The sequence below is a fragment of the Copadichromis virginalis genome, linkage group LG23 (genome assembly GCF_057382275.1).
Source record: "Copadichromis virginalis isolate Kocher_CV1m ecotype Utaka linkage group LG23, C_Virginalis_male_GT1.1, whole genome shotgun sequence".
Lineage (NCBI taxonomy): Eukaryota > Metazoa > Chordata > Actinopteri > Cichliformes > Cichlidae > Copadichromis > Copadichromis virginalis.
The window spans coordinates 2,798,636-2,822,153 of record NC_140639.1 but is presented as its reverse complement, the minus strand read 5'-3'; the positions used below and the strand labels follow the sequence as shown (position 1 = coordinate 2,822,153).

The 23,518-nt window shown below is 41.9% G+C and overlaps 2 protein-coding genes across 3 annotated transcripts; one reads left to right on the top strand and one right to left on the bottom strand.

Moving 5' to 3' along the window:
- Positions 1-28: 28 nt before the first annotated feature.
- On the top strand, positions 29-18,414 carry ssbp3b (single stranded DNA binding protein 3b). Of its 2 annotated transcripts, XM_085448602.1 has the most exons (18): positions 29-198; positions 922-994; positions 1,135-1,196; positions 1,284-1,368; positions 10,918-11,007; positions 12,112-12,186; positions 12,414-12,476; positions 12,558-12,621; positions 12,733-12,806; positions 13,028-13,092; positions 13,186-13,234; positions 13,509-13,544; positions 13,646-13,700; positions 13,786-13,850; positions 15,727-15,805; positions 15,966-15,994; positions 16,083-16,184; positions 16,326-18,414. In XM_085448602.1, the coding sequence occupies exons 1-18, from the start codon at positions 143-145 to the stop codon at positions 16,353-16,355; spliced, it is 1,152 nt and encodes a 383-aa protein (XP_085304728.1). In that variant the 5' UTR covers positions 29-142; the 3' UTR covers positions 16,356-18,414. The 2 variants fall into 2 exon arrangements, with proteins under 2 accessions (XP_085304728.1, XP_085304729.1); XM_085448603.1 differs by lacking the exon at positions 12,112-12,186.
- On the bottom strand, positions 16,475-23,327 carry dio1 (iodothyronine deiodinase 1). The gene is made up of 4 exons (XM_085448604.1): positions 22,762-23,327; positions 22,544-22,687; positions 22,054-22,253; positions 16,475-21,670 (listed from the first exon to the last, which is right to left on the bottom strand). The coding sequence occupies exons 1-4, from the start codon at positions 23,096-23,098 to the stop codon at positions 21,605-21,607; spliced, it is 747 nt and encodes a 248-aa protein (XP_085304730.1). The 5' UTR covers positions 23,099-23,327; the 3' UTR covers positions 16,475-21,604.
- Positions 23,328-23,518: the final 191 nt, after the last annotated feature.

Below are 23,518 nucleotides of genomic sequence, written 5' to 3'. Positions count from 1 at the left end.
CCCCTCCTCCGGAGCAGGCTCGGTTGAGTCGTCGGGTTGAGGAGGAGTGCGGTTGGAGTGCGAGAGGGTCGCGGCCGCGATGATCTGACAGATGAAATAGCAAAAAAGAGAAAGAGAAGGCGGGCGTCCTCCAAACAAAACAATGTTTCCCAAAGGCAAAGGGACCCCGGTGCCGTCGGACAGCCAAGCACGAGAAAAGTAAGCCGAGAAGCGTTTATTATTGTGTATTTTTTACCTCGTAAGTTGCTCCCTCTTGCTCTCTGTTGTTTGCTGGACAGGCTAGCAAGAGGCGATTTCCTCTTACCGAGAATGCAATTGAATGAACCGCCTTGTCTGCTCGCCATTCCTCCTTTGAGCTGTGTTCTGCTCCATGTAGATTATTGCTGATTTTGTACACATTTCCAGCCGATTCCGGTTGTAGTTTACTTGTGTTTTTATCGGCAGTTGTTTGAGATTTTTGCGGTTATTCGGACGACGGTGCGGAGAGAGTAAAACAATAACATCGCCGTGCTACAGTACATTGTTTTCTCTGTTGCGCTCTCTGGATAGGCTCCGTTTTAATTTCCCTCAGCCCCGTCACTGCCACCAACATACTGTACCTAGCTAATACACAACAGGCTGCTGTTGTTTTCTTTAAATGCTTCGCATCACGACGTTAAATTACGCCGTTGCCTCCACACTTTCTTTTAACCTCCTGATTGTTGAGAGTCTTCACCAGCCTTGGCTTTGCTTACGAGTCCCAATTTAATTTTTTGGCATCTGGTATTTGGCAGCCATTGTTCAGAGGGCCTTACCCGACTCTAATCACTCATTGTTCGCGTACAGGAAGATTCAACCTGATGTTTGGTGATTTTGCTTTGCTACTTGGTCAAGTTTGTTAAATTAGACCTCAATTTGTAATTATTTTTTTCTCCCCTGCAGGTTGGCTCTTTACGTGTATGAGTATTTGTTACACATAGGGGCACAGAAGTCTGCACAGACCTTTTTATCAGAGGTATGTGGCATTTAGGTTAAAAGTTTAACCGTATTAACACGTCCTTTATATTTTTAAACATTTATTTTTATTCTTCCAGGACAGTATTGTTAAAGTGTAACTGACACCCATAGATAATTATTGAAATTGTGCTGTCCTAGATCCGATGGGAGAAAAACATAACACTTGGTGAACCCCCTGGATTCCTACATTCATGGTGGTGGTAAGTGTCATCTCTTTGTAATGTAATAAAATGTCTACTTGTGTGTGAGTTGGGGGTTTTTGGCTTCATGAGCTCTCTTGTCCACAGTGTTTTCTGGGACTTGTATTGTGCTGCACCAGAGAGGAGAGAGACATGTGACCACTCCAGCGAAGCAAAAGCTTTCCATGATTATGTGAGTACTGCTTACAAGGAAACTGTTGCAAATATTGCCTTTTGTTCACCAGGAGAAGACAATAAGTTTGTGCTTGAGGCTGAGAAGTGATGTCTTTATATATAACTTTTTTCATTATGTCATAATGTATTCCCTGTAGCACCTTGTAGCTGTATTTAACCATCTAATGCAATTTTAAACACTTTGTGTCTGCTGCTGATTTATGATCAGCTATCATGATCTGTTGGTGTGTTGAATGCTGCGCCCAACCATGAGCTTTATGGGCTTCTGGGAAAATGATGCTGATGTCAGCATGTCCTGAGTCAGACCTGTCAAGTGCTCTCCCCTTAGCCCAAGCTCCCCGCTGCCTCAGTTGTGAAGACGAAGAACCTCCGGTGTGTTCTGCACAGCATCTGAGAATTTCATGCACACAGCTCTATTTCTGTTAAAGACCTCCAGCTGCCTGAATGTGTGGCAGCGCCAATACATGTTGAAACATATTACCTGCAGTGACATAATCCTAATGGATTTGAAACAGAAGAACTGCTGGAGCAGCCTTACATCCTGAATTTATGAGGTGTCACTCGGTACATGTGTATGGTTTGGTAGCGCATTGCTTCTCTTACGATAGCAGTTCTATATTTGCATAGTATGGGTGCTTTGCATCTTGATAATTATGCAGTTTTGAGGTGCTGTTGTCATTTCATTTCCTGCTTTGAGTCAGCATTCAAAAAAAGAACATTAAAAAGAACCTTGCATAGATCAAAAGAAACTGTGAACTGAATGTCTATGGCCTCTGCCGTTCGCCTCCCAACGTCTCTTTCTGCCTCCAAAGATTAAAATGGTGCTGCTGATGTAAATAAAATAGAAAGACTTTTCAGGTTGTGCTGTATCAGCATAGGAAAGACATTAGAGGTTAAGGAGCCCTCTTAGGATGATTGATGCACAGTCCAGTTTGTAGGCGGGTTAGTGGTGTACCAGACAGGAAGGGGTTAAAACTGAGATGTTGGTCCTGCTCTTGGCAGATAGGGTTGTCAGGGTAACAGGCCTCCTGATCTGGCAGGTGACCTGGGAGCCAAGAGAGAGGCTACAGCGTGGCTCTGCCCTTTCAGTAACCACATTCCTTATTATTGCAGCTCATACAAAGGAAAGACTGCGTTTTTGTTTGACAGTCAGCCTTAATTCAACTAGCCTACTTAATGGTAATTGATTGCTTCTGGTTGCTTGCTTGTGTAGAATATGCTTGTCCTTTTCTGTGAATATGTCAAAGATCGGAGAGTCTGTTTTGGGAAAATTGTATTTCCATACATGAATTAGAGAATTAATCTCTGGGAAAATGGGAACATCATTTTTAAAGGAAGTAAAAACACTAAATAGGATGTTAAGTTGTGTCTTTTGGTTTGACTGAAGCCATTTCCTTTGAATGGAAAACATTAAGCAAATGAAGGAACAGTGAAATGTCAGTCTGGGGAGTGTGCTGCTGTGGCGTGGAGCTTTGAGAGTTTCTGCACGGTTGGTTCTCCCTGACATCTTGTGGTTACCCTTCAGTTTGATGTTGGTTCTCTTTGTGTTTATTGAGGAGGTCAATGAAGTGTGTGTGTGGACAGTACTAGTCCTTGGACCCAAGCCTTTGTCTAGGTGTGGGGGAGGTGAGTGCTGTTCTGTTAGCCGGCAGCCCTCGTAAAGCTCCGGCGTATTCATGCTGGGCCTGACGAACGCTCCCCAGGGGCCCTGTCGCCATGGCGTCAGCAGCTGATTGATGGCTGTCATGGAGCTGAGGGGCATATTGGAAAAAGAAAAAGGGGAGTGGCAGTGTGGCATATGCCCAGCATCCACCACCGCAGAGGAGCTGAGGGAATAAAAGAGGAGGGGGCTGGGGAGGAAGACTGGAGGGAGATGTAAAGTGGAGGGGACCTGCGAGGGAAAGAGAGCATCCAGTCAGGATCCAGAGTGGGTTTTATGATGTTGATTGATGGTTAAACATTTACAAGCTAAACATAGGGACTGGTTTCTTTTGAGAATCGGTTCCAGTGGAAGAAGTGAGGCTGTTAGGAGCATGCTAGCTCATGAGCCGGCAGTTGGGTGGTCTGTGCTGCGGCTCAAACGCCTACATCATTTCTCTCTTATCCACTTTAAAAAGCTTCATTTCTTTTCTTTCTTTTTTTGATTTATTATATTTTAAAAATTACCCCAGTCAAGCTCTTGGTTATCCTCACCCTCCTCTTTACTTGTTTCTCTTCCCTTGTCCCCACCCCCCTCCCTCGTCTTTGTTTTTGTAAAGGGAGCACAAGCACATCCGCCGCCACTCTGGCCTTTTGTAACCTCCTTCAGTGATTCAAGCATTCAAAGAGAATTTGCTTGGCTGGAATTACTTGTTTGCCTTAAAGTACACACATTCACACGTGCTGAATCATGATGGGTGGGGGGTGGTCGTCTGTCTGTCTTAAAGGAAAAATCCCCTGGGAAGTTGTAAGAAAGGGCCCAGACAAGAGCCTTGTAGCCCGGGGCAGGACTGAGACATCTGCCCTTTTCCGGTACCAGAGAGTCGTTGGGGAGACGTAGCTTATTTAGACCAAACGCAGCACTGGACTCCTTGGAACAGTCCAACAAGCACAGCTGTGGCTTTAGAGCTACATGATAAAGATCTAACATAACATGCCTGGGAACTCACCATGCACGTAGCTTTTCAGTCTGGCAAACAGTGTCTGTTCTTCTACAGGGATGTAGATTGTTGACGTCTTTTTATGACTTTGCGGTCAATACCTTAAATACAGCTTTGTTTTACTTCATTATTTCTTTGCAGGCCTCATTCCAGGAATGGGCTACTTAAGGGTAGAGGATCAAAACAAACGCCAGTTTCGCTTTGGAGGGGCCAGACAGGGATTGTATGAACACAAACCACTTAACAAGCCATAAATGTAGCTTAGCCCTTTTCTGTGATAAACACAGTGACAGCTGTTTTCAGTTTTTTAATGTAACAAAAAAAATACAATCCCCTCTTACACACACACACACACACACACACACACACACACACACACACACACACGGTAGGACAAAGAAACTCAAGGAAAAGAAATTAATGGTTATATTTTAATTGTTAGGTTAACTGTGGGGCTGTTTTGGCTGATGTGCTAAATGGCTAGAAATCATAAAGCAAAGCTAAATCCTTATATCGTTGTTTTCTTTAACAAATGTAAAATTACAGCTTGTAATATCAAGAGCTGTTTATGCTATTTAAACTTAGAACCAATGAACAACTTTACCGGAGCACACATACACATTTTAGATGTAAGTAAATTAATAAAAAACGATGAGTCTTTATGACATTACTTTGCATTTCAGGAAGTTACAATGAAAACAAAGTTAAAACTACGAATAACAGTTTTACCTACAGTTCCGTCAGTAGGGTGCAAATAAAACCAAACAAACAAAACTAAAAGTCAGCTCAGACAATTTTTTTCCTCCTTTGGATAACCTATTAGTGTCGAGTCCATACATTAGATTTGGATTCAATATATGTGATGGTTGCTGAGGCCCCTCACTTCCTGTTTTGTGCCTTTGCTGGTGATTGTTCTCAGTTGTTACAGTTTTGAAAATCAGTAATGCGTCTGATCAATTTTGTGAGGCTTTGTCTGAAGATTAACGTCTGCTACTTTTGGTGAAGGGTAGAATTTTTTGTGTCCTGTTGAAGTCCTCCAAGCAGTATTACAGCATCAATGATTATTAGTATTGTGACCACAGTTACAAAATTCAGTTTAAAAAAAAAAAAAAAAAAGTTCACTTTCCCACGTGGACATAATTGCACATCAACATATCAAAGCACCGTTTAGATTTGGCCTCGCTTCTGTTTTGCAGTGTCACCTCCGAGGTTTGCTCGCTAACACAGGCAATGCTTTAGAAAACTGAGAAAACTTGCACTAAATTTTGTGAGACACTTTTTTGACAATTACAAAACAAATTAAATAAAAATAAATTAAATTAAATCTAATGTGATAGAAAAGCCAGCTTTAAAGGATTCTTATGTGTATATGAAAATTGGCCCAAAAATAACTCGAGAAGGCAGAAAGGCTTTGGGTATCTGCTCAGCTTCACTGCAATAATTTATCGTTACATTAGATTATTGTTGGGCTGCACACCTGCTCTAATCGAGTGGTTGCTCAAGAGAGAAACCAGAAAGACACTCAGGAGTTAACCTTGATCATTGAGCATACGGGGATAATATAAAATAATGAACAGGTAAACTAGTGATACGTCATCACATTTGCCTGTTTTTTGTTTTTAAATTTCCTTTTTTCATTTTAGAGTATTTTTTTTTAAGCCTGTTTTGGGGGAGAACCAGGGAAAGCTTTTGTCTTAACAAAGCCTTAGCCAGATATCAACTCAAGCCTTAATCAAATATATGCTAAACAACAATCGCTCCTTTTCTTTTCTTGCAACTTCTTTCACTGGCTTCTAAGTCCGTGGTGTTGTCCCTGACTGATCACAGTGCTGTTAACTTCCTGTCATAAACCTTAAAGCAGCAAGCATATAAAACAGTAAAAATGGTAATAGTGATAACAAAGACTGTGTGGGGATGGGTGGCAAACTAAAGGAAGACTTCATATAAAACATCTGAGTAAGGTGTTGGGCCACCACATGCTGCTAGAACAGCGTCATGGAAATTGAGTCTGGACACTGAATTGGAGGGGATTACTCTGTCCTGTTTCCCTCATTTGGCTTTTAATGGGGATGATGGTGTTGCAGCCCAAATTTATCTACAAGAAGGCGTTAAAGTGGTTTAATATCTAATGACTGCGAAGGCTGAATATTATGATTCAGATTATTTTTCATTCATTAAAACATTTATTTTGACCCCACATGAAAGAAATCCACCCTCACATCAGGACAGAAACCTTTCATTGGAAGCTTTTATTGATTTCTAGTGACCCTTAATTCTAAGCGGACAAACTAATGCTCACAATCTAACAGAGTCACTGGATCCCTTCACTTTGGGGTCAAGGGTTCAAACCTGTATGTATTCAAACCTCATCTGTTGGGTGATGCGTTTCTCACTTATTTTTTCGTGTGTGCATTTTTGTAGATCAGTGGTTATCATTTTTACATCACTAAGCTGTCAAATATGCATTGATCTTTGAAATGTGGGGATTATGCACTGCGAGCCTGCTATAATAACTCTGTGTATGTAATTGTCAATGAAGAGTTTTTGCTGACACAGCCTGATCACTGTTATTGACGTTCTCAGGCAGAGATTATAATGTTATGCTGTTGTGGGCAGCGCACTGAGCCTCGAGCTCACCAGCTGTTGGTAAGATTTACACCCGTTGGATCCAAGCGGACTATGGCATATTCACAGATGCTGAACTATAACATCCAGGTCAGTCACCCGAGGAAGAAACAGCCCTGTTTCCTTCCATATTGCACTAATACAAGGACATCACAGCTATCAAATATGTGGTATCAAACAATAATCTTCAGTGTCTTTCTCATTGACCAGAATTTAGATCTTACCGTACCGTACTACAACGACTAACACACCAGACACTTGAGCAGGAGACTGAAGCTCCAGTCACACATGCTTCCATAGTGAGCCCTCTTTCAGAGTCATAGCTCTCGCTATCTTAATGCAAAATCGGAAGCAACTGGCCTGCTCAGCATTTTTGTACATGCCGCAGTGCATGACTGGATCCTGATTTCTTAATTGTACTTGGCAGTACACCTGTGTGGAAGTGGGTCTGCATTTGCTTTGACAGGCTACTCATTGTTTATTTTTCTTACAGTTAGTCACCTGGTCTGTGTTTTGCAAGTATCCTTTGGTCAGGATGAACCCAATGCTGCTAAATTTGAAGGGTTTTTGGTTTGTTTGTTTATGAGGCTGTGTAAGTTTGACTATTTCCTGGTGACTCTTCCACGTCAGTAAATGTGTCAGGCAGGATCCTGACATCCTCCTCGTTTAATTTGCATGTGGATGACTTGCCTGGGCAGTTTAAATCTTGCAAAACGGGTTGTGTTCATGTATGTGATGATTCAGTTATATTTTCTGCTTGTAACATGTCCTTCCCACTAGAGCTGGGCGATAGAACGATAACGATATGTATCGCGATATAACTTTTACTCGATAGAGAAATTAAGCTATCGCGATAGACCTCGCCGCTCTTGTCCTCTTTTTTTTTTTTTTTTTTTTAAAAGGTCAGCCAATCCAAATTAAGTAGCGCAGAGCCGAACCAATCACAGCCGCAGCGTCACGTCGCGTGACTTGTTACGTACAGCACAAGTGCCAAGCCGCACGTGTGTTTGTTTGGGAAGCAGCCAGCGGGTAATGGAGGAAATGAGTGTGCCGACTAGAAAAATCAACCGAGCGTGACCGAAGAGAAAACAGATGATGGTTCCAACGCCGGAGAGATTGTCGAACGGAAGAGCCATAGAAGTTCCGTAGTGTGAAGGTATTTCGGCTATTTCAAGTCTGACAAAAAACAGAGTAGCGTGCACTGTAAATTGTGCCGAAAGCAAGTCTGGAAATACAATAAACTGGTGCATGCGTCACACTGTGCGCCACGTTATTGTTTCGGTGAAATGAATTTCTACAATACTGTTACTGTTAATTCTACTCTCTGCAGTGTTTAAATGCTTACATATACACACAGTTACTGTCCCTCCACACTTACGACTCGGTTCTGCTTCTATGCCGCAGCTTTGTTTACTTTTTCCCACCGAGGCTTCTAGACTTCTGATTGGCCAACATTTCTGCACGGTTAGGAATCTAGCGCCACCTGCTGCTTTGGCATGTTCATAGCAGCGTTTTCCTTCATTTCTGCCTTTATGTGTGGACGGGATTATTTTTTAAAACGAAAACGGAAAATCTCCGTTTTCAAAAATACCCGTGTACGTGTGGACGTAGCCTCAGTCTCTGACTGGAAGCGCTAATTCATCATTCGGCTTTTGTCAGACTAAAGTAACTGTTAAAACTGTTTGAAAAGCTCAGCTATACAACAAGGAGAGATTGAGAATTTCCTTTTAGTTCTCAGTTTATTTGATATTGACAAAAGTTAGTCAGTTTTGTCTGTTCTTCTGTAAAACAAACTAAGATTTATTTTTAGAATTAATATTTTGTTTCTAAGTGGAATTGACAATTTAGTCTGTTTCGTTTGTTCTATTTTGAAACTTAAACGCTTTAGTGGCTGCCTTTTGTGTAGTTTTCAATATTTGCCTTTATTTATCTGAAAAAGTCTCATGTTCCTTAAGTACATCTACCCTGTTGAACTTATTATGGGAAATAAATATTTAAATAAAAACAAGCTGCTGATTATTTCACATTTTACTTGTGAGCAACGGCACATTTAAATCTTACAAATATAGTTATTTGGCTTATATCGTGATAGATATCGTTATCGCCTGAAATGAAAAAAACATATCGTGATATGAAAAAATCTCATATCGCCCAGCTCTACTTCCCACTAAAGAAGGTGAAAGTCCTTTTTCTAATTTTGCTTTGATAGAAAGGCATGCCCAGAGAATTTAACATGAAATATATGTAATGTAGTATATAATGCAAATGTGTTTGATTAAAGCCAAAGTGCATCTGTTTAGTACTCTAAACTGCTCACCTTTGTTTAGAATGAAAAATAGATTAATGCAAAACAGCATCAGCAGAGTTGCATTTGTGAGGATTGTGCACAACTCTGTATAGATTAGATTACTCTATATGATCAGAATCATGGATGTTTCCACATGCAAAACAGAGATAAGAACCCCACAGAACTGATATATGTGCAGATTCATAAGCTAAAGCACGGCATCACTGATCAACCCGCAAGTCTTACCAAAAGCTCTGGTGCAGGAGTCGATCTGTGCATTGTGAAAAATATGATCTGCCAAATTAAATTAACATGGATTCATTTTACTGTTTTGATCCTGGATAAAGGAAAGTGCCACACCTTCCTTCACAGCACTGTTAAAATGCTGTGTTTTTAAGGTTTTACTGTGGACACGGGCTCACACAAAGCGTTGCCTCTGTGAGCGTAAATGACCAGAGACGATGAAGATTTACTGAAGTGAAAGCCTCTACTGTCGACACGGGGGGTGAAAATTAAAACCAGCCTTACTGCTCCAACTTGTTTGAATGTAGAGTCGTGAGTTTTTATTGGTTTTCGTTGGTTTCTCTGGCTTTTACCACGTAGAGTATATTAGTGCTTATGTTGAACATCCTCAGTATGGATGTTTACCGTCTCTCAGCATCGTATCATTTAATATGGTACTTGTGTATATTTAATGTTCGGATATTTTTAATAATTGTTACCTAGTGCCCATGAAAGGCTTTAGCAGTTAGGTTAGCTCTAATTCTTAGAAGTTATTTGTACATTTGTAAATTTATATTATTCAGTGATTTCTCACAGTATTATTTTTAATACTGGCCTTCGGTTTTCTATTCAAACTCTGACAGGAAACCCGTCTAATTGAGTGGGCCGAGTAGTGAGTTACTGCTCAAGACGGGGGAGGAAGCATATCAGTAAACTGAAGAGCAACTGATATCTTCACTAATTTGTGCTTGCCTTTATGATGCAGCAGACCATCTAAGGGAACCCCAGATTCTATGAACGCTTGACGATTTCTCAGTCTCGCACCATGCTGAGTTTTCCACGCCGCTCAGTAGAGAAGTGGAATTTATGCTGCCTGCGTCCTGGCGGTGAAGGAGCCTGATGAGATGTGACTTTTCACTGTGGCTTCACTTCTCTCCCTGCTGAGGTATTTCACAGTGGCCCTGCAGTGGCAGCCTGAGCAGATATAATTAGGGAAGGTGCAGTCGATAAAAGGGAGCGTGTTGGATATTGACCAGCGATGTCTGTAAGGCTCTGGGCATCGAGAGCTATATGTGAGTGTGGATGCTGATGCATCCGTTCTTGTAGTGTCAGTGCCTAGTTGCCTACACTTCACTGAATGAGCTACGCATTAAAAAAATATGACTGAATGTTCTTCTCTCACTTGGTGTCTGTTCTTCGGAAGCTAAACCCCACAGCTCTGAAGACATTAGCCCATCTCAGATTGCTTCAGCTACAGGGAAGAAAAACTCAGTCAATTAGGAGCGTGTGACCGAAGCAAATGGCACATTAGTGAATTAGGGCTGCGGTTTGAGCAGGAAATCGGCCCAGCTCGCCCCTGCTGTGCAGCAGCACTTTGGAGCCACTGACTCACTGCATCCCACTGATGCTTATCTGATCCACTGGATTCTGAATCAGCACGGATCAGACCTCAATAAGGACCCCATTAATATATTATTGAGGGCAGGGGTGTGGGGGTGGGTGACAGTTGGTTGAATTAGGTTTAAAAAGGAAATGCATGAAACTTTATTCACAGAGTTGGATAAGATTTTTGGCCATTAACCCATTACAGCTGAGATCAGCTCAGATTCAACCACTGTCCAATTTCTCACATGAGCTTTCCTTGTTAAAAAGTGACGTCTGCCGAGAGTTTCCTCCTGCTCCTTGGATTTGTTGTGGGGCGGTGTTGTTAGAAAAAAAGACTGAAAGCATAACCCAGCGGCTTGACTTGTTCTCCTGTTTTCTTCTTTGTCAGAGTGCAGCAGCAGCTCCCAGCCCCGTGATGGGAGGGATGCCCCCTGGTGATGGCATGCCAGGGGGCCCAATGCCACCTGCCTTTTTCCAGGTCAGTCCATAAACTACGCTCGTATTGTCTGCAACTGTTGGGAATGTCCCTCGACTTTAGCCCCTCTTTTTGATATATCAGCTGATATGTCAACTATTGTTTCATATAAAAATCTAAAATATTATTTTCCTGTGGGGGTCGGAGGGATTATTTTGATGCTTGTAGAGCTTTTCATGTGTTGTGAAGATGTAGGTCTCACACTGCCGCTTTTCCCTTTGTTGTGCTCCGTGTACTCGGCGAGCTAGTAGCAAACATCACAGCGGTGCTGTCTGTCTGGACCCCTCTTGTGCTGTAAACAGGAAGGTGTGGCCAGGCCATTTTCTCCTAATGGAGAAATCGAAAGGTGCAGCACCTTCTGTAAATCAATATCTCATGAAGATAAACTTATCACAGGCAGCTGTGTGGAACCGACTCGTTACGGGTGACATGAAGTTGTAAACCTCTGTCTCTACTAGACCAAACTATTCACAACACATCCAGCAATTTATTATAAAGCAGAAGCCACAAAGCTGCAAGTGATTATGTGATCGCGTTATTCTCAGAATAGAAATTTTGAGGTTTATCCATCAGTGCATGCATACACTCATACTTTCCCTACCAGGAGCAATTTGAGGAGGCTCAATTAGACCCCTCTCTCTGTCAGTTCAGCAACATTAGTGACACAGTGCCGGTGTTTAGTGTTTTTATAAAGCTAATTGCATAGAGCTTAATTGATGCTGTTAATTCAGGAAAATTAGCAGTGATAACATGCTGCATGTAGCACGCTTCTTAATGTCTTGACTGACAGGCAAAAGAGCGTACATCCTCTCCATCTTTCTCTTTCTGTCACTCAAGGCTGTCATTTGCTTGTTCTTCTCTGCTCAGTCTCACACTCTTACTGTTTGGTACATGAACAAGAGTTTTATATTTTGTACGTTTATTTTTTTTGCGCCACACTTTGGTTCTTGCACTCCGACTGTCCTCTGCCCTGCAGTAACCCTGCTTCTCTGTCTGTCCCTCTTTTGTCACTTTGGTTTCTCGCTCCCTCTTTCTCTCTCGTCTCATCCTCCCCACTGTCCCTCCTGTATCGTCCTCTTTGCCTCTTCGTTTTATGTGATGCCACAGGGTCCTCCTGGTCCCCAGGGCTCTCCTCACCCTCAGCCTCCTCCCCCTAACAGTATGATGGGACCTCACAGTCAGGTAACGCTGCCTTTCTCTCTCATTCTCTCTTTCTTTTTCACCGGTTTTGCTATGTGCAGTCATGTGGCAAGGCTGGTTCTCAGTGCTGATGCTTCATGCTTTGGCATTTGTTTCAGCTTAAAGCTTTATGCTGCTTTCAGTATTCACACAACATGAAACCTAGAAATGGGTGTACATTTTAAGAGACGTTTGTCAAATCTTTATTTAAATGTATGTTTGTGTTGTAGTCTTTCATGTCGCCTCGCTTTGCTGGAGGCCCAAGAGGTCCACCCATCCGGATGGCCAGCCAGGTAGGGATCCTGCACACCCACCCACCACAGAATCGTGTGAATTTCAAACTGCAATTTTCATATTCAAGTTTTTTCTACTAGCCACCCGGCGGAGGACCAGGTCCTCATCCCATGCTGCCCAACATGGACCCCACACGGCCACAAGGTGTGTGTCATTTCACTTTAATGACATGCATCTGCACATCATGCATTAGTGTGGAATTATTTTCATTTATAATTATTATTATTTTATATCTTGAATGCCTTTACTCTTCAGGTCATCCTAACTTGGGGCCAATGCAGAGAATGAGTGGCCCTCGAGGAATGGGACCTATGGGGCCTGGCCCTCAGGTAGGCTGCTTACTTATACAGAATCAATCATCACTGCCTTGATGAATCTGTGGTTTTTACCCTATTAGTTCTTGTGATAGGAAGGTATTCGTTTTGCCAACCAAATCCAAACCAAAAGCATTTTGACAGTGTTAACAGATGTGTCCGTAGTAGGTTTGCAAGAGTTTTTATTTTTACCCTGTGGTTTCAGATTTGAAGCTGATTTTTGTTTGTTTTCTCAGAACTTTGGTGGTGGGATGAGGCCTCCACACAACACCATGGGTCCTGGCATGCCAGGAGTGAACATGTGAGCCTCCTGTTTATTTCTAAGTATTGTCTGAAATGTATTTTAAATCAAGTGCAACATTTTACCAAGATTTCCATTTGCGTTCTTATGTAGGGGCCCAGGAACGGGTCGGCCATGGCCCAATCCCAACAATGCCAACTCTGTGAGTAGAAATGCAGGCACACAAATTCACACATAAGCCCAGAGAAATGCTCATTCTTTGCAACCAGATCTCCTCTCTGAGCTGCAGAGGTCTGCAAGGTTCTACTGTGGGGTGGGATGTAATTGTAGTATTATGTATCATGGTTTCCACAGACAGTTGGACAGACAGCCATAATGGTATTAGGACGATCAAATGATGAATGATGACAGTTTGGGGTACGGAAAGGGTTTGTGCTCCCATTTCTGGTCTGTAATGTTTATGTCTTTGGTTTCAGATGCCTTACTCATCACCCTCTCCTGGTGCATACGGGGTGAGAACACATCCTGATGTCTTAACCCTCACACACTACAGATATTACAGCATAGAAGGATAACATTTAATGCATTTTTTATTTTGTTTCATTCTCCAAAGGGGGCATCTGGAGGTGGAGGGCCTCCTGGCACTCCCATCATGCCCAGCCCCGCAGGTTAGTGCTTCTTTGACTTAAGCTGCTAAACTTGAGCCTTTTCTTGTGCTATCCACGACTGTACGTTTACACTTTTCCCCGTCAGACTCAAACAACTCTGGTGACAATTTATACACCATGATCAACACTGGACCTGGCAACCGGAATAATGTGAGTTCTGTTTTATTTCTTTGACCGAACTGCTGATTTCATCAGAAGTAATAATATATTTAGCATAATGTTACAGACAAAACACATAACAGTGGTCCCTCGCTGTAACGCGGTTTCACGGCCTCGCTGTTTCGCTGATTTGATTTTTTTTATTTTATTTTATTTTTTTGTGCAATTTTGCGTGTTTTTTTTTCTTTCTTTCTTTTTCTTTCTTTTTTTTTTTTTTTGACCATTGTCAACCAATCTCGTGCCGCGTCTCCTGTACAGTACAGAATGCGTTCGCTTGTCGACTTCACATAAATCTTCGATTGCTAGCAGTGCGACTGTGAAGTGCTGCGCTGTATGTTTGTGCGTTTTCTCCCCAACAAACACAACAATGTTGAGGAAACGTTTTGCCCTGTCAAAGGCAACCGTGGGTGCCTTTGACTGCCGCGATAAACGAGGGACCGCTGTACTGAAAATTTATCTCTTTTCATTACACAAATAAATTCTTTACGTTATTCTCGTGTCAACCGTGTGATAAAGGTACGAACCTGTTGTAACTGTACACCATCAAACTGCCTTTGTGGCTGTGTGAGTGCAGGTGGAAAGACCTGTAGACACATAAACCTGAGCTTTGTTATTATAATTATTTATTTTCTGGTTAGTTTTTAATTTTGTAAGTTTTTACAGCAAAGTTACAACAAAGTTTTTACTAGTTTTGCTACAGTAATGTTGTCCTGTGTGTGGTGCTGGTAAACTGATATACTTAATCTCATTGGGAAAAGTAGAAAATGTGGTGGTAGATGTAGTTCTGTTGCTAGGCGATTGCTAAACATGTATAGTTTTTTTTTTTTGTTTTTTTTTTAATCCATGCTTTTTTTGGGGGGGGGGGGGGGATTAGATGTTATTGTTAAATACAAACTGATATGATGTTTTTACAAGGCATTATAGATGCATAAATGCTAAAATGGGCACTTTTTAGCACGTTACTAGGTAGTTGTGAGGAAACACAAAGACGTCACGATATCTGATATAGATGAGACCCTTCAAGGGGCCTAAGATGTTGGATTGCTCAACCCCTGGTGGTCTGAGAGGAGTTTGAGGACAAAGAAACAAGCGCACACACAGCCAGAGGTTTGTGTATTATAGTCAGATAAGGTGGGTGTTTTCCATGGGAAATTTTAAAGAGAAATTAAGGATAAGGCAGCACAACGACAAATATGCAACACTATATGAAGGCACTTAAATCATAGCCATGTAGAAACCACCGGAACTCTCAATAAACACGCTCCAAAGAGTCATTAGGAAGGTTGTGTTAATACATTTTCCCAATTAGTTACAAAGAAAGCTACAATGTTTCATTAATTTAGTTAAAGTTAACTATAATGACTTTGCTTCATGCTGCTGATGAAGGGAGTAAAACTACCACAGAAGACACCAGAAGTATCTTTTTACAGCCTCAGATTGACTCATTGAATGTGTGGGTTTGTGTGGGAAATGCCACTTCCTATTGCATGACATCACGCTTAACGTAAAACACTAGTAATTCTGGTCTTTCTAGAGCACGCTGTCACTGTTTACCAAAGAATACACAGCAGAGACGCAAAGCACTTGTTATACTGTGATATGTGATATTGGAGGCTACTGTTTCACCTACACTCGTGGTAATGAAAGAATCAGACAAAGACTTCAAGCAGAACGTGAGGCTGATCTTATAATGGCATAAATAAATAAATGCACTGTTATAATCTTTAGTAATTGGGTTTCAGGCAGCTTGCACTTTTATTCACTTTAAGTTTGGTAGTTTCAATTTTGGTAGTTAACTAATCGTACGGCAACTCCGCTACGGAGCTGTGATAAGTGTTCATGCCACTACCCCCCCTCCTTCCCCTAGTTCCCTATGGGCCCAGGCTCTGATGGACCCCTGGGAGCCATGGCTGGGATGGAACCACACCACATGAATGGATCACTAGGTAACACTACTCACCACAGTGCATTAAACGAGCACAGCAGTGAAGTGTTTGGATTGCATCCCCACCTGTTAAAGACAGCACATGTATTTATCTGCACTCACTGTATAAAATGGGCTCATGAACATTGTTTTAATTATTTCACACATGGTTTAATTTTCAGGTTCTGGTGATATGGATGGAATGAACAAGGTAAAAAAAACAACCCCAATGCAGCCATGTTGCTTATCTTTTCAACCCAGATAAACTAAACTGGTAACTTCGTCCTCTTCGTTACTAGAATTCCCCAAACAATTTAAGTGGCATTAGCAATCCTCCCGGGACCCCGAGGGATGACGGGGAGCTGAGTGGAAACTTCCTCCACTCCTTTCAGAGCGAGAACGTAAGTTGTCAGAGTGTTTGTAGCTGTAGCTCCACCGTGATGAAGCCGGAGACACAAGCTAGGACATAAAGCAAGGTGTAAACTATAGTAACACATGGATGTGTTTTAAAGCTTCCTTTTCTTGCGTGTGTGTTTCCATAGTACTCTCCAACCATGACGATGAGTGTGTGACCCCCTCCCCCTCTTCACCCGACCCGATTTGCCATCATTCCGAGGATCTGAAGTCACTGTAGGACATGGCCAAACACATCAGCACCAAATCAGGGACAGGCGCCATTTTGGTTCCACACTAACGCCAGAATGCTGATTGGGGGACAAAAACAAAACAAAAAAATCTAAATGGCTGGCAAACTACTGCTCCTTGCTCAAAATGAAGGACAATTACACCATTTATCACAACCCCTGTGTGAGAAACCAGCTACTGAAATGCATAAATGACACGTTTTATGTTCTTTGCAGAACCTCCTGACCCCGCTCAGTCCTCTCAGCCTCTTTAATCCTAGTGCGAAGAGAAAAAGGTTGGAAGTTTACCTCTTGTACTTTTTAATGATTGCTTTGTGGTGCAAGATGTGCAGGAAATATCTGCTTTTGTCACTTAAAACACTGGAGAGTTTGCATACGCATTGTGAGCTTGGAAAGTCTCTGTCTTGTCATTTTACTTATCGCCATGCATACGGTGTCACAGAAATGGGTTGACACAGGACTGAGGATTTGTCTTTTACTCTGTGGCCACCTTTCTGAATAATGTATTACTCTGCCCAATGCCCACCTTTCTATTTAAAGAGACTTAAAAATGGAAACGATGTGAAAGAATATGGCTTTTATTGTGACAGCCTTTTGCAGCGGTGTTGTTACAGTGTCACATTGATCCAGATTGATCAGTCTCTCAAGCCCTTTTCAGACATGGGATTTTTAATATTGCCGCCTTCATCAGTCCCTCAAAGCGATGGCATTCTGTTAGGCTTTGGTCACTTTTACATCAGTGTTCCTCGCAGCTTTATTCAGACGTAACCATGACAGCTGCAAAGAGAGCCACGGTATGTGAGATATTCACCATATGTGCAAAAGAATTGTCGCATTCGTGGCAGTGAGCATTAGGCATCTAGTGAAGTGTAGCCACACTGTTGAACGTTTAACTCGATGTGACATTTTTACCAAGATCAGGGTCTGTGTGAGTGAGTGAGTGTGTGCATGTGCGCGAGTGTGTGCGTTCTGCCACAGCTGCCCCTGCCCTTTGAACACAGACTCTCTCTTCTGCATGGGGAATATGCACTGCATTAGAGAGCGACGTTTTCACCTTACTGAAAATGAAAAATAGCTTCCGATGACATAAAACGTCACGTCATATTTTATTGCTGTTTGGGGCAATCTCTACATCAAAGATGGACGAGAGATATGGGCAGTCATAATCCTGTGCATCGGTTAATGCATTCAGACATGTGCCAAGTTGAAAGTGCTAGGTCGGACCTAGTTCGAGATTTCCGTCGCAATCTTTGCAGAAAAGTGACCGGGGCGCCCGTTCGGGTGCGAAGCCGACGCGTTCGCGGGTGCTGTCAGATTAATGGAAAAGGACTGCATGTCTGAAAGGGGCTTTGTTGTTGACAGTTTGCTACTCTGCCACTCTTGGCTGTTTAAACAGCTGGACTGCTGCCGCGTGCTGTCAAGGGAAGCCAGACTTTGGCATAAAAAGTGAGTGCATGAGTGCTGAGAATCTGTGTACAACATACTACCTAGTGCTGCTCTTCTCTATGTGGACACCTGCTTTAAGATGTGGTGTATATCTCTTTACCTGCCTGTGCTTAACACTCTGTGCGCTTCATCGTCGTAGCCTTCTGTGTTACTTCCAATTTGGTTGATGGATATATGGATGAGTTGCCCATTTTAATCTCTCACACATACTGGTTAACACTTCCTTCCTGTATCACTGGTCGTCCCTTTGGTCCTGCCCGTCTCTTGCCCATCCGCATATTTTTTTATATTTTGATACAAACTTTGACTACATATATTGCCCCAGTTATTCAGTTAGTCAAAGCTTTCTAAACTGATTCTAGTAGGCATCATTATAAACTTAGCCGCAGTCTTGTAAATGTGATGAGAATTTTTGTTTCATTTTTTTCCCTGTGAACATTATGCATTATACACATCTGTCCTATGTTGCCTTTATTTGCTGATATTTTTTTATTTCAAATTGAGGAAAGATTGCTTGTTAATATAATTTTACAATAACTTATCTCACCGTGTGGGCTGTTTTTGTTTTCACCGTACATTAATATTAGAGTAACTCAGGTTTGAAGATACTGCTGAAGCTGTGGACAAATAAACGCTTACATTAGAAAATGAGTTATCCACAAAAAGTGTTGAACTGTAAGTGCTGTTACCACTTGTGTACCTTCTATTTATCAAAAATGCCAAGATTACTAGCACAGATTAACATCCTGTGTCTTTAAAATGGAGTTGTCATCACATCTTGCTTGCAGTCAGTGCACAGACCAGTGGTGGCTTCGCTAATCGGTGCTTTCACTAAAGCTAGAGGGTGCTGTAGTCAACAGGTACCAGAACAACAAGAGGAAGTCCAGAGGGAGCCTTTGACTCAAAGGAAACTGCAGCTCTGGCTCAACGGCTGTGCATGAAAGATGAGGGACAAATCGTTTCAGCTGTTGACATCAGTGGGTTTGGGACAGTCACCAGCTCAGTTCTGTTACAGTTTGTTCCATGTAGCAGAAATAACAGTTTAAAAGGTGCATGTAGGAAATATTTTACATTTTCTTTGAACTGTGTAACTGTGGTTCGCAGTGGGGATTGCCGTCAGTCTACACTGTATGACAAAAAATCTTTACTCTGCAGAAAACAATCACAGCCAAAGAAACACTTGAAGAGCAGCTGAGATTGTGGAGGCCTCAAAGATGCACTGAGTTATTTGGACGATGTAACCTTAAAGATTATAGGGTGATTTCTAAAGTTATGTCAGTAGCTTTACGTCGCATCATGAATGTTTATCCTTTGGATTAATTCGTGACTGTCAGTAGAGTAAGAGTAAATTTAAGCTGCAAACAGCCACCTTCACGCCATTTACCACCATATAACAATTTACCTTCAACAGTTTTCAACCCACAACTTACCCTTTGCTGGGAGATCGTCAAGCTTCGTTTCACGGCGTAATGGTGAGTGGCTCCAAAGGGTCTTTATAGTTTCGTTTTAGACGTCTGTGTTTATTTTAGCCGGGATCTATTTATTGCCACCTGCTGGAGGAGGCAGTCGGAGCCACTGAAAGCTCCGGGAGTTGCCAAGCACAGCTTTCCCCTAAACTCTGAGGACAAGCACACTTTGCTTTTGACATCAAACTGCTGTTACAATCACATGGTGACTCATTTTTGTTGCACTTCCATCTTGTAAATGTTTTTACTTGCAGCTTAAGAATTTTAAGACAAGTAAAGGCCAGAAGAGCAGCACTTGGAATCTACAAACGCTTGATGAAACGTTTTTATTCTATTAAATGTCCTTCACTTTCCTTGAATGATGCATCTGTTATCTTAATATAAGACTCACTTGAGCATGATCGGTTTTTCCCCTCCATGTCTTTATGTTGCCCTCTAGTGGGCTTCAATACACACAATGCTTTGCAAATGCCCATGGCTTTGACACACATACTGCACATCCATAGTTTGGTTAAACTTTATGATTCAGACCTGAATCCTGACAAAAGTTCATCGTTGGGAGGATCCTACAGTGTTGTGGTTCCTGTCTAACAATGGGAAATGAGGCTAAGCTGCTGCTGGCTAGCCTCCACAGGATGTGGCCTGACTGGGCAGCAGCCAAACCTACCCTCCAACTTCAGTCACACAAGAAATGTTATGAAAGCTGTAGCCTTTGTTCAAAACATATCTGTGTCATATACTTGTAAAAACAGGATTTAAAAAAAATGAATAACTAAAACCTTATTTCATTTCAGTTTTTTGCTTTTGTTATTGCCACAAGTCTCACATTAGCACTAGTGTTTATGAGACAACACAAAGTATTCTGGCAACTAAAAGAAGTCAAACTACAAATTATTAATGCTTGGATCGAAATTAAAATCCGATTCTTTTCTCCAATACAAAATTTTATCAAAATACTTGAAAGCTATCTTGTGCCCTTTCACCAACTACACCAAGATAAGAACCCTCATTAGATTAAATTATGTAACATGGACACTGGGTGCCAAAATCATCTGATGTGCAGATAACACAGTTAGATATTAAGGAATCTGAACTTTACAATCCACACACAGTGCAGAAGGTTTATCATTTCCAGACAAGACAGCAAACAACAGGCAGATTCTCATGTGGGAGAAATCTGCTCTTTGTTGGTATTAAAACTCTGAAAGCATTTTTTGTAATAATGGAGAATTCGAGCTTTGCAACAATCATATTCTCTTTTAATGGGTCAAGCGTGAGTCACAGTGACAAACACAAAGTGGCTAGCATATGGTGCTGCTGCATGTCTGTTTTTATGACTTTGACAAAGTGAGTACTCTTACGTTGAGGTGCTACCGGATGACTTCACATCCAAGAATATTCAAATCAATAAGTGTCCAATAATAAATTAACCTACGTAGTTCAAAGACTTCCAGCTAGAAGAGGTTTTGACTGGCATTGTCATGTAAATAGTAGCCAGCTGTTGAAACTGTGGAGAATTCATAAGTGTGCACTTGATAACTGACACTGAAAATGGGAAAACTTTCAGTGCCTTAAATCTTCAGGGAGTTTAACTGAAGAAGCCAGGCAACATAAGCAAAACACATATGGAAGCAAACTACATCTGCTGTCTAGTCTGTGATACAACGAACATGACATGACTGAGGTTGGCCGTCTCCCTGCGTTTCAATGCATCTGGCTCCAGAGACCAGAGGTTTAATCTGTAGCCGTCACTAAGAAACACAGAGAGGGGGTTGCAAGCTCTGAGGCTGACATGTCGTTTAAGACTACAGAAAGGTTACACACCATTTCTACACCTTTTGTGATTAATGTGAACGACTGACAGTAGGACTACATGCTGATGTAGTGGAATTACAGTTACAATGCAGACAAACCTGCGCCATAATAAACCCACCACGCAACCAAAAAGAGAATATGGACAAAAAACACATGCATGCTCACACAAATTACATCTCCTGTATGCGCCGTTTTATCACAACCGCTGAGTGGACTGTCTCCCTGTGTTTGAATGCATCTGGCTCCAGAGTCCAAAGTTTAATCTGCAGCCGTCATTAATTAACACTGAGAGGAGAGTTCAAGCTCAGAGGCTGATATCTTTTTTTAAGACAACATGAGAGCCTGATTGTAAAACCCCCCACCTATATAAGTAATGTATACTGGTTAGAATGTAGATAAAACCCACCCCTTAATAAGAAGAAACCTTTATTCATATAAGCGCAGAGTTTCTTATTTTATCTTCTCCAAGAAGGATCGCACCTCCGCTGGGTTGTAGCCCCAAGGCCCTTTCCCTCCCTGAGGAACATAGTAACAAATGTTAAAAGCATAATTAATTACACTTTATTATAAAGATACTAATTTAATTCAAACGAGAGGACCAGAAACAGGTTTTTGTCATCTAAACTACATATCTGGTCCGGCTGCCATGAGCCTGGTTCAGTGCCAAAAATGTGCCCTTGTTATGCTTCTTCAACTCCTGCACCACACGCGATAGCGTGTGTTGAGATAGTGCAGATTGCACTCACGCCCATAATGCTGGTATGACTTCAAATTGCGTGAGAGAAGCAGTGAGTGGAAAGTGAAAGAATTTGGCCTTGTTGCTCTCTAAATACAACTCATCAATTAGCAGCTCAGAAAGAAACTATTAAAAAAATTGCCCGTTTTTGCACCTGTCTTACCTTGTAGAGCACTTTCCCAGCCTGCAGAATGTAAAGCCTCTCAGGCAGAGCTCCGTATTTTATGGTGGTGACGTCAGTCATTTCATCCACAACCACAGGACACAGGGGTTCACTCTGAACCAGGACCTGTGCCGCAGACAGCCTGTCCTCCAGGCTCTGGTGCTGGTTGATGTCATAGTTGTTCTTAAAGGCCCAACCATCTGCAAGTGAAACCAAAAGTACGTTTTCACATGATTGCACCAGAACAATATAAACAGAAAGCATATAAGTAGTTTGTGTGTTCATAGAGATAATGAATGCTATAACTGGATTACAAACGTCCAATAGCCAATCACAGATCTGCATCTCCTGGGTTTAGTTTCAAGCTAAACATTCATCAGCATTATTCAGATCTTAAAGAAACAAAAAACCTTCACTTTCTTGCTTGGTGATATTTTGGCCACATGTCTCCACCCACAAATTTCAGGTTCTGCAAACAACTTGTACTCACCTGTCGAATGAGCCTCTGCGATGTAGATCACAAGAAAGTCGGCTACATCGCTGAAGTCCTTGACGAGTTGCTTGAACTCATCAAGTTTGTACATAAACGGGGGTCAGGTGCAACTTCCAAAACTCAGCACAAGCGCTCTGTTGCCTGCAGAGAAACGGCAATGTTGGCGCAAAGAAGCATTGCATAACAGCAGATGAGCCTGGGTTTCTTTAACGCACCTTTTAAATACTTGGAGATGCTGGTTTTCTCGCGGTCCATAGTGACCACAGGTGAGTCTGGAGCTTCTCCTCCCACAAACGCCTCTTCTCCGAGAGACAGCCACATGTGAAAAGAAGCGGTTTTAATAAATGCCAAGGACATAAATGTCAGACCCCAATCCTCATAGTTAAACCTGGGATTCTGGGTCATGGTGATCTTTTCACCCATGCGAAGTATGAACTTCTTCGCAAGGCTTGGTGAGAAAAACTGCAATATCGCCAGCATGAGAAACAGTCCCAACATGTAGCAAAACATGCATGCTGTCGACAAATAAAGCAGAATTTTTTGCAGAAACATGGCAGCAGCTTGCCGGTGGTATGTCCCGTGTTTCAAAGCGTCTCCAGCGGAACTCTTTGGATCGCTCGTTTAAAATTGTTGGTCAGGCTCCCTCCCACTCTGCTGCCTTCACGGTCTTTCGTGTAAGATCGTTCATTTTACCAACAGAAACAAAAACTTCCATTTACACGACGGTAACAGTTGTTATTCTGCGCTTTAATACGCTTTCTGTTGATTACATATTAATTAGTGATGGGATTTCCGGCTCTTTTTAGAGATCCGGCTCTTACGGTTCGGCTCACTAAAAAGACCCGGCTCTTTCGGCTCCGAACCGGCTCTTCAGGTTGTTTTGTTGCTTTAATTAATTTATTATTAACAATAATATAAAATTATGCACAAAAGGAATTACTAACGTAAAAACAAGTGGTTTTATTTATATAT

Bases quoted from the DNA above. Each gene is read 5' to 3' on its own strand.
- ssbp3b (XM_085448602.1), top strand. From the start codon at position 143: ATGTTTCCCAAAGGCAAAGGGACCCCGGTGCCGTCGGACAGCCAAGCA. The intron at 13,093-13,185 runs GTGAGCCTCCTG...GTTCTTATGTAG, and splicing joins GGCATGCCAGGAGTGAACAT to GGGCCCAGGAACGGGTCGGC. The intron at 13,851-15,726 runs GTGAGTTCTGTT...TCCTTCCCCTAG, and splicing joins GACCTGGCAACCGGAATAAT to TTCCCTATGGGCCCAGGCTC.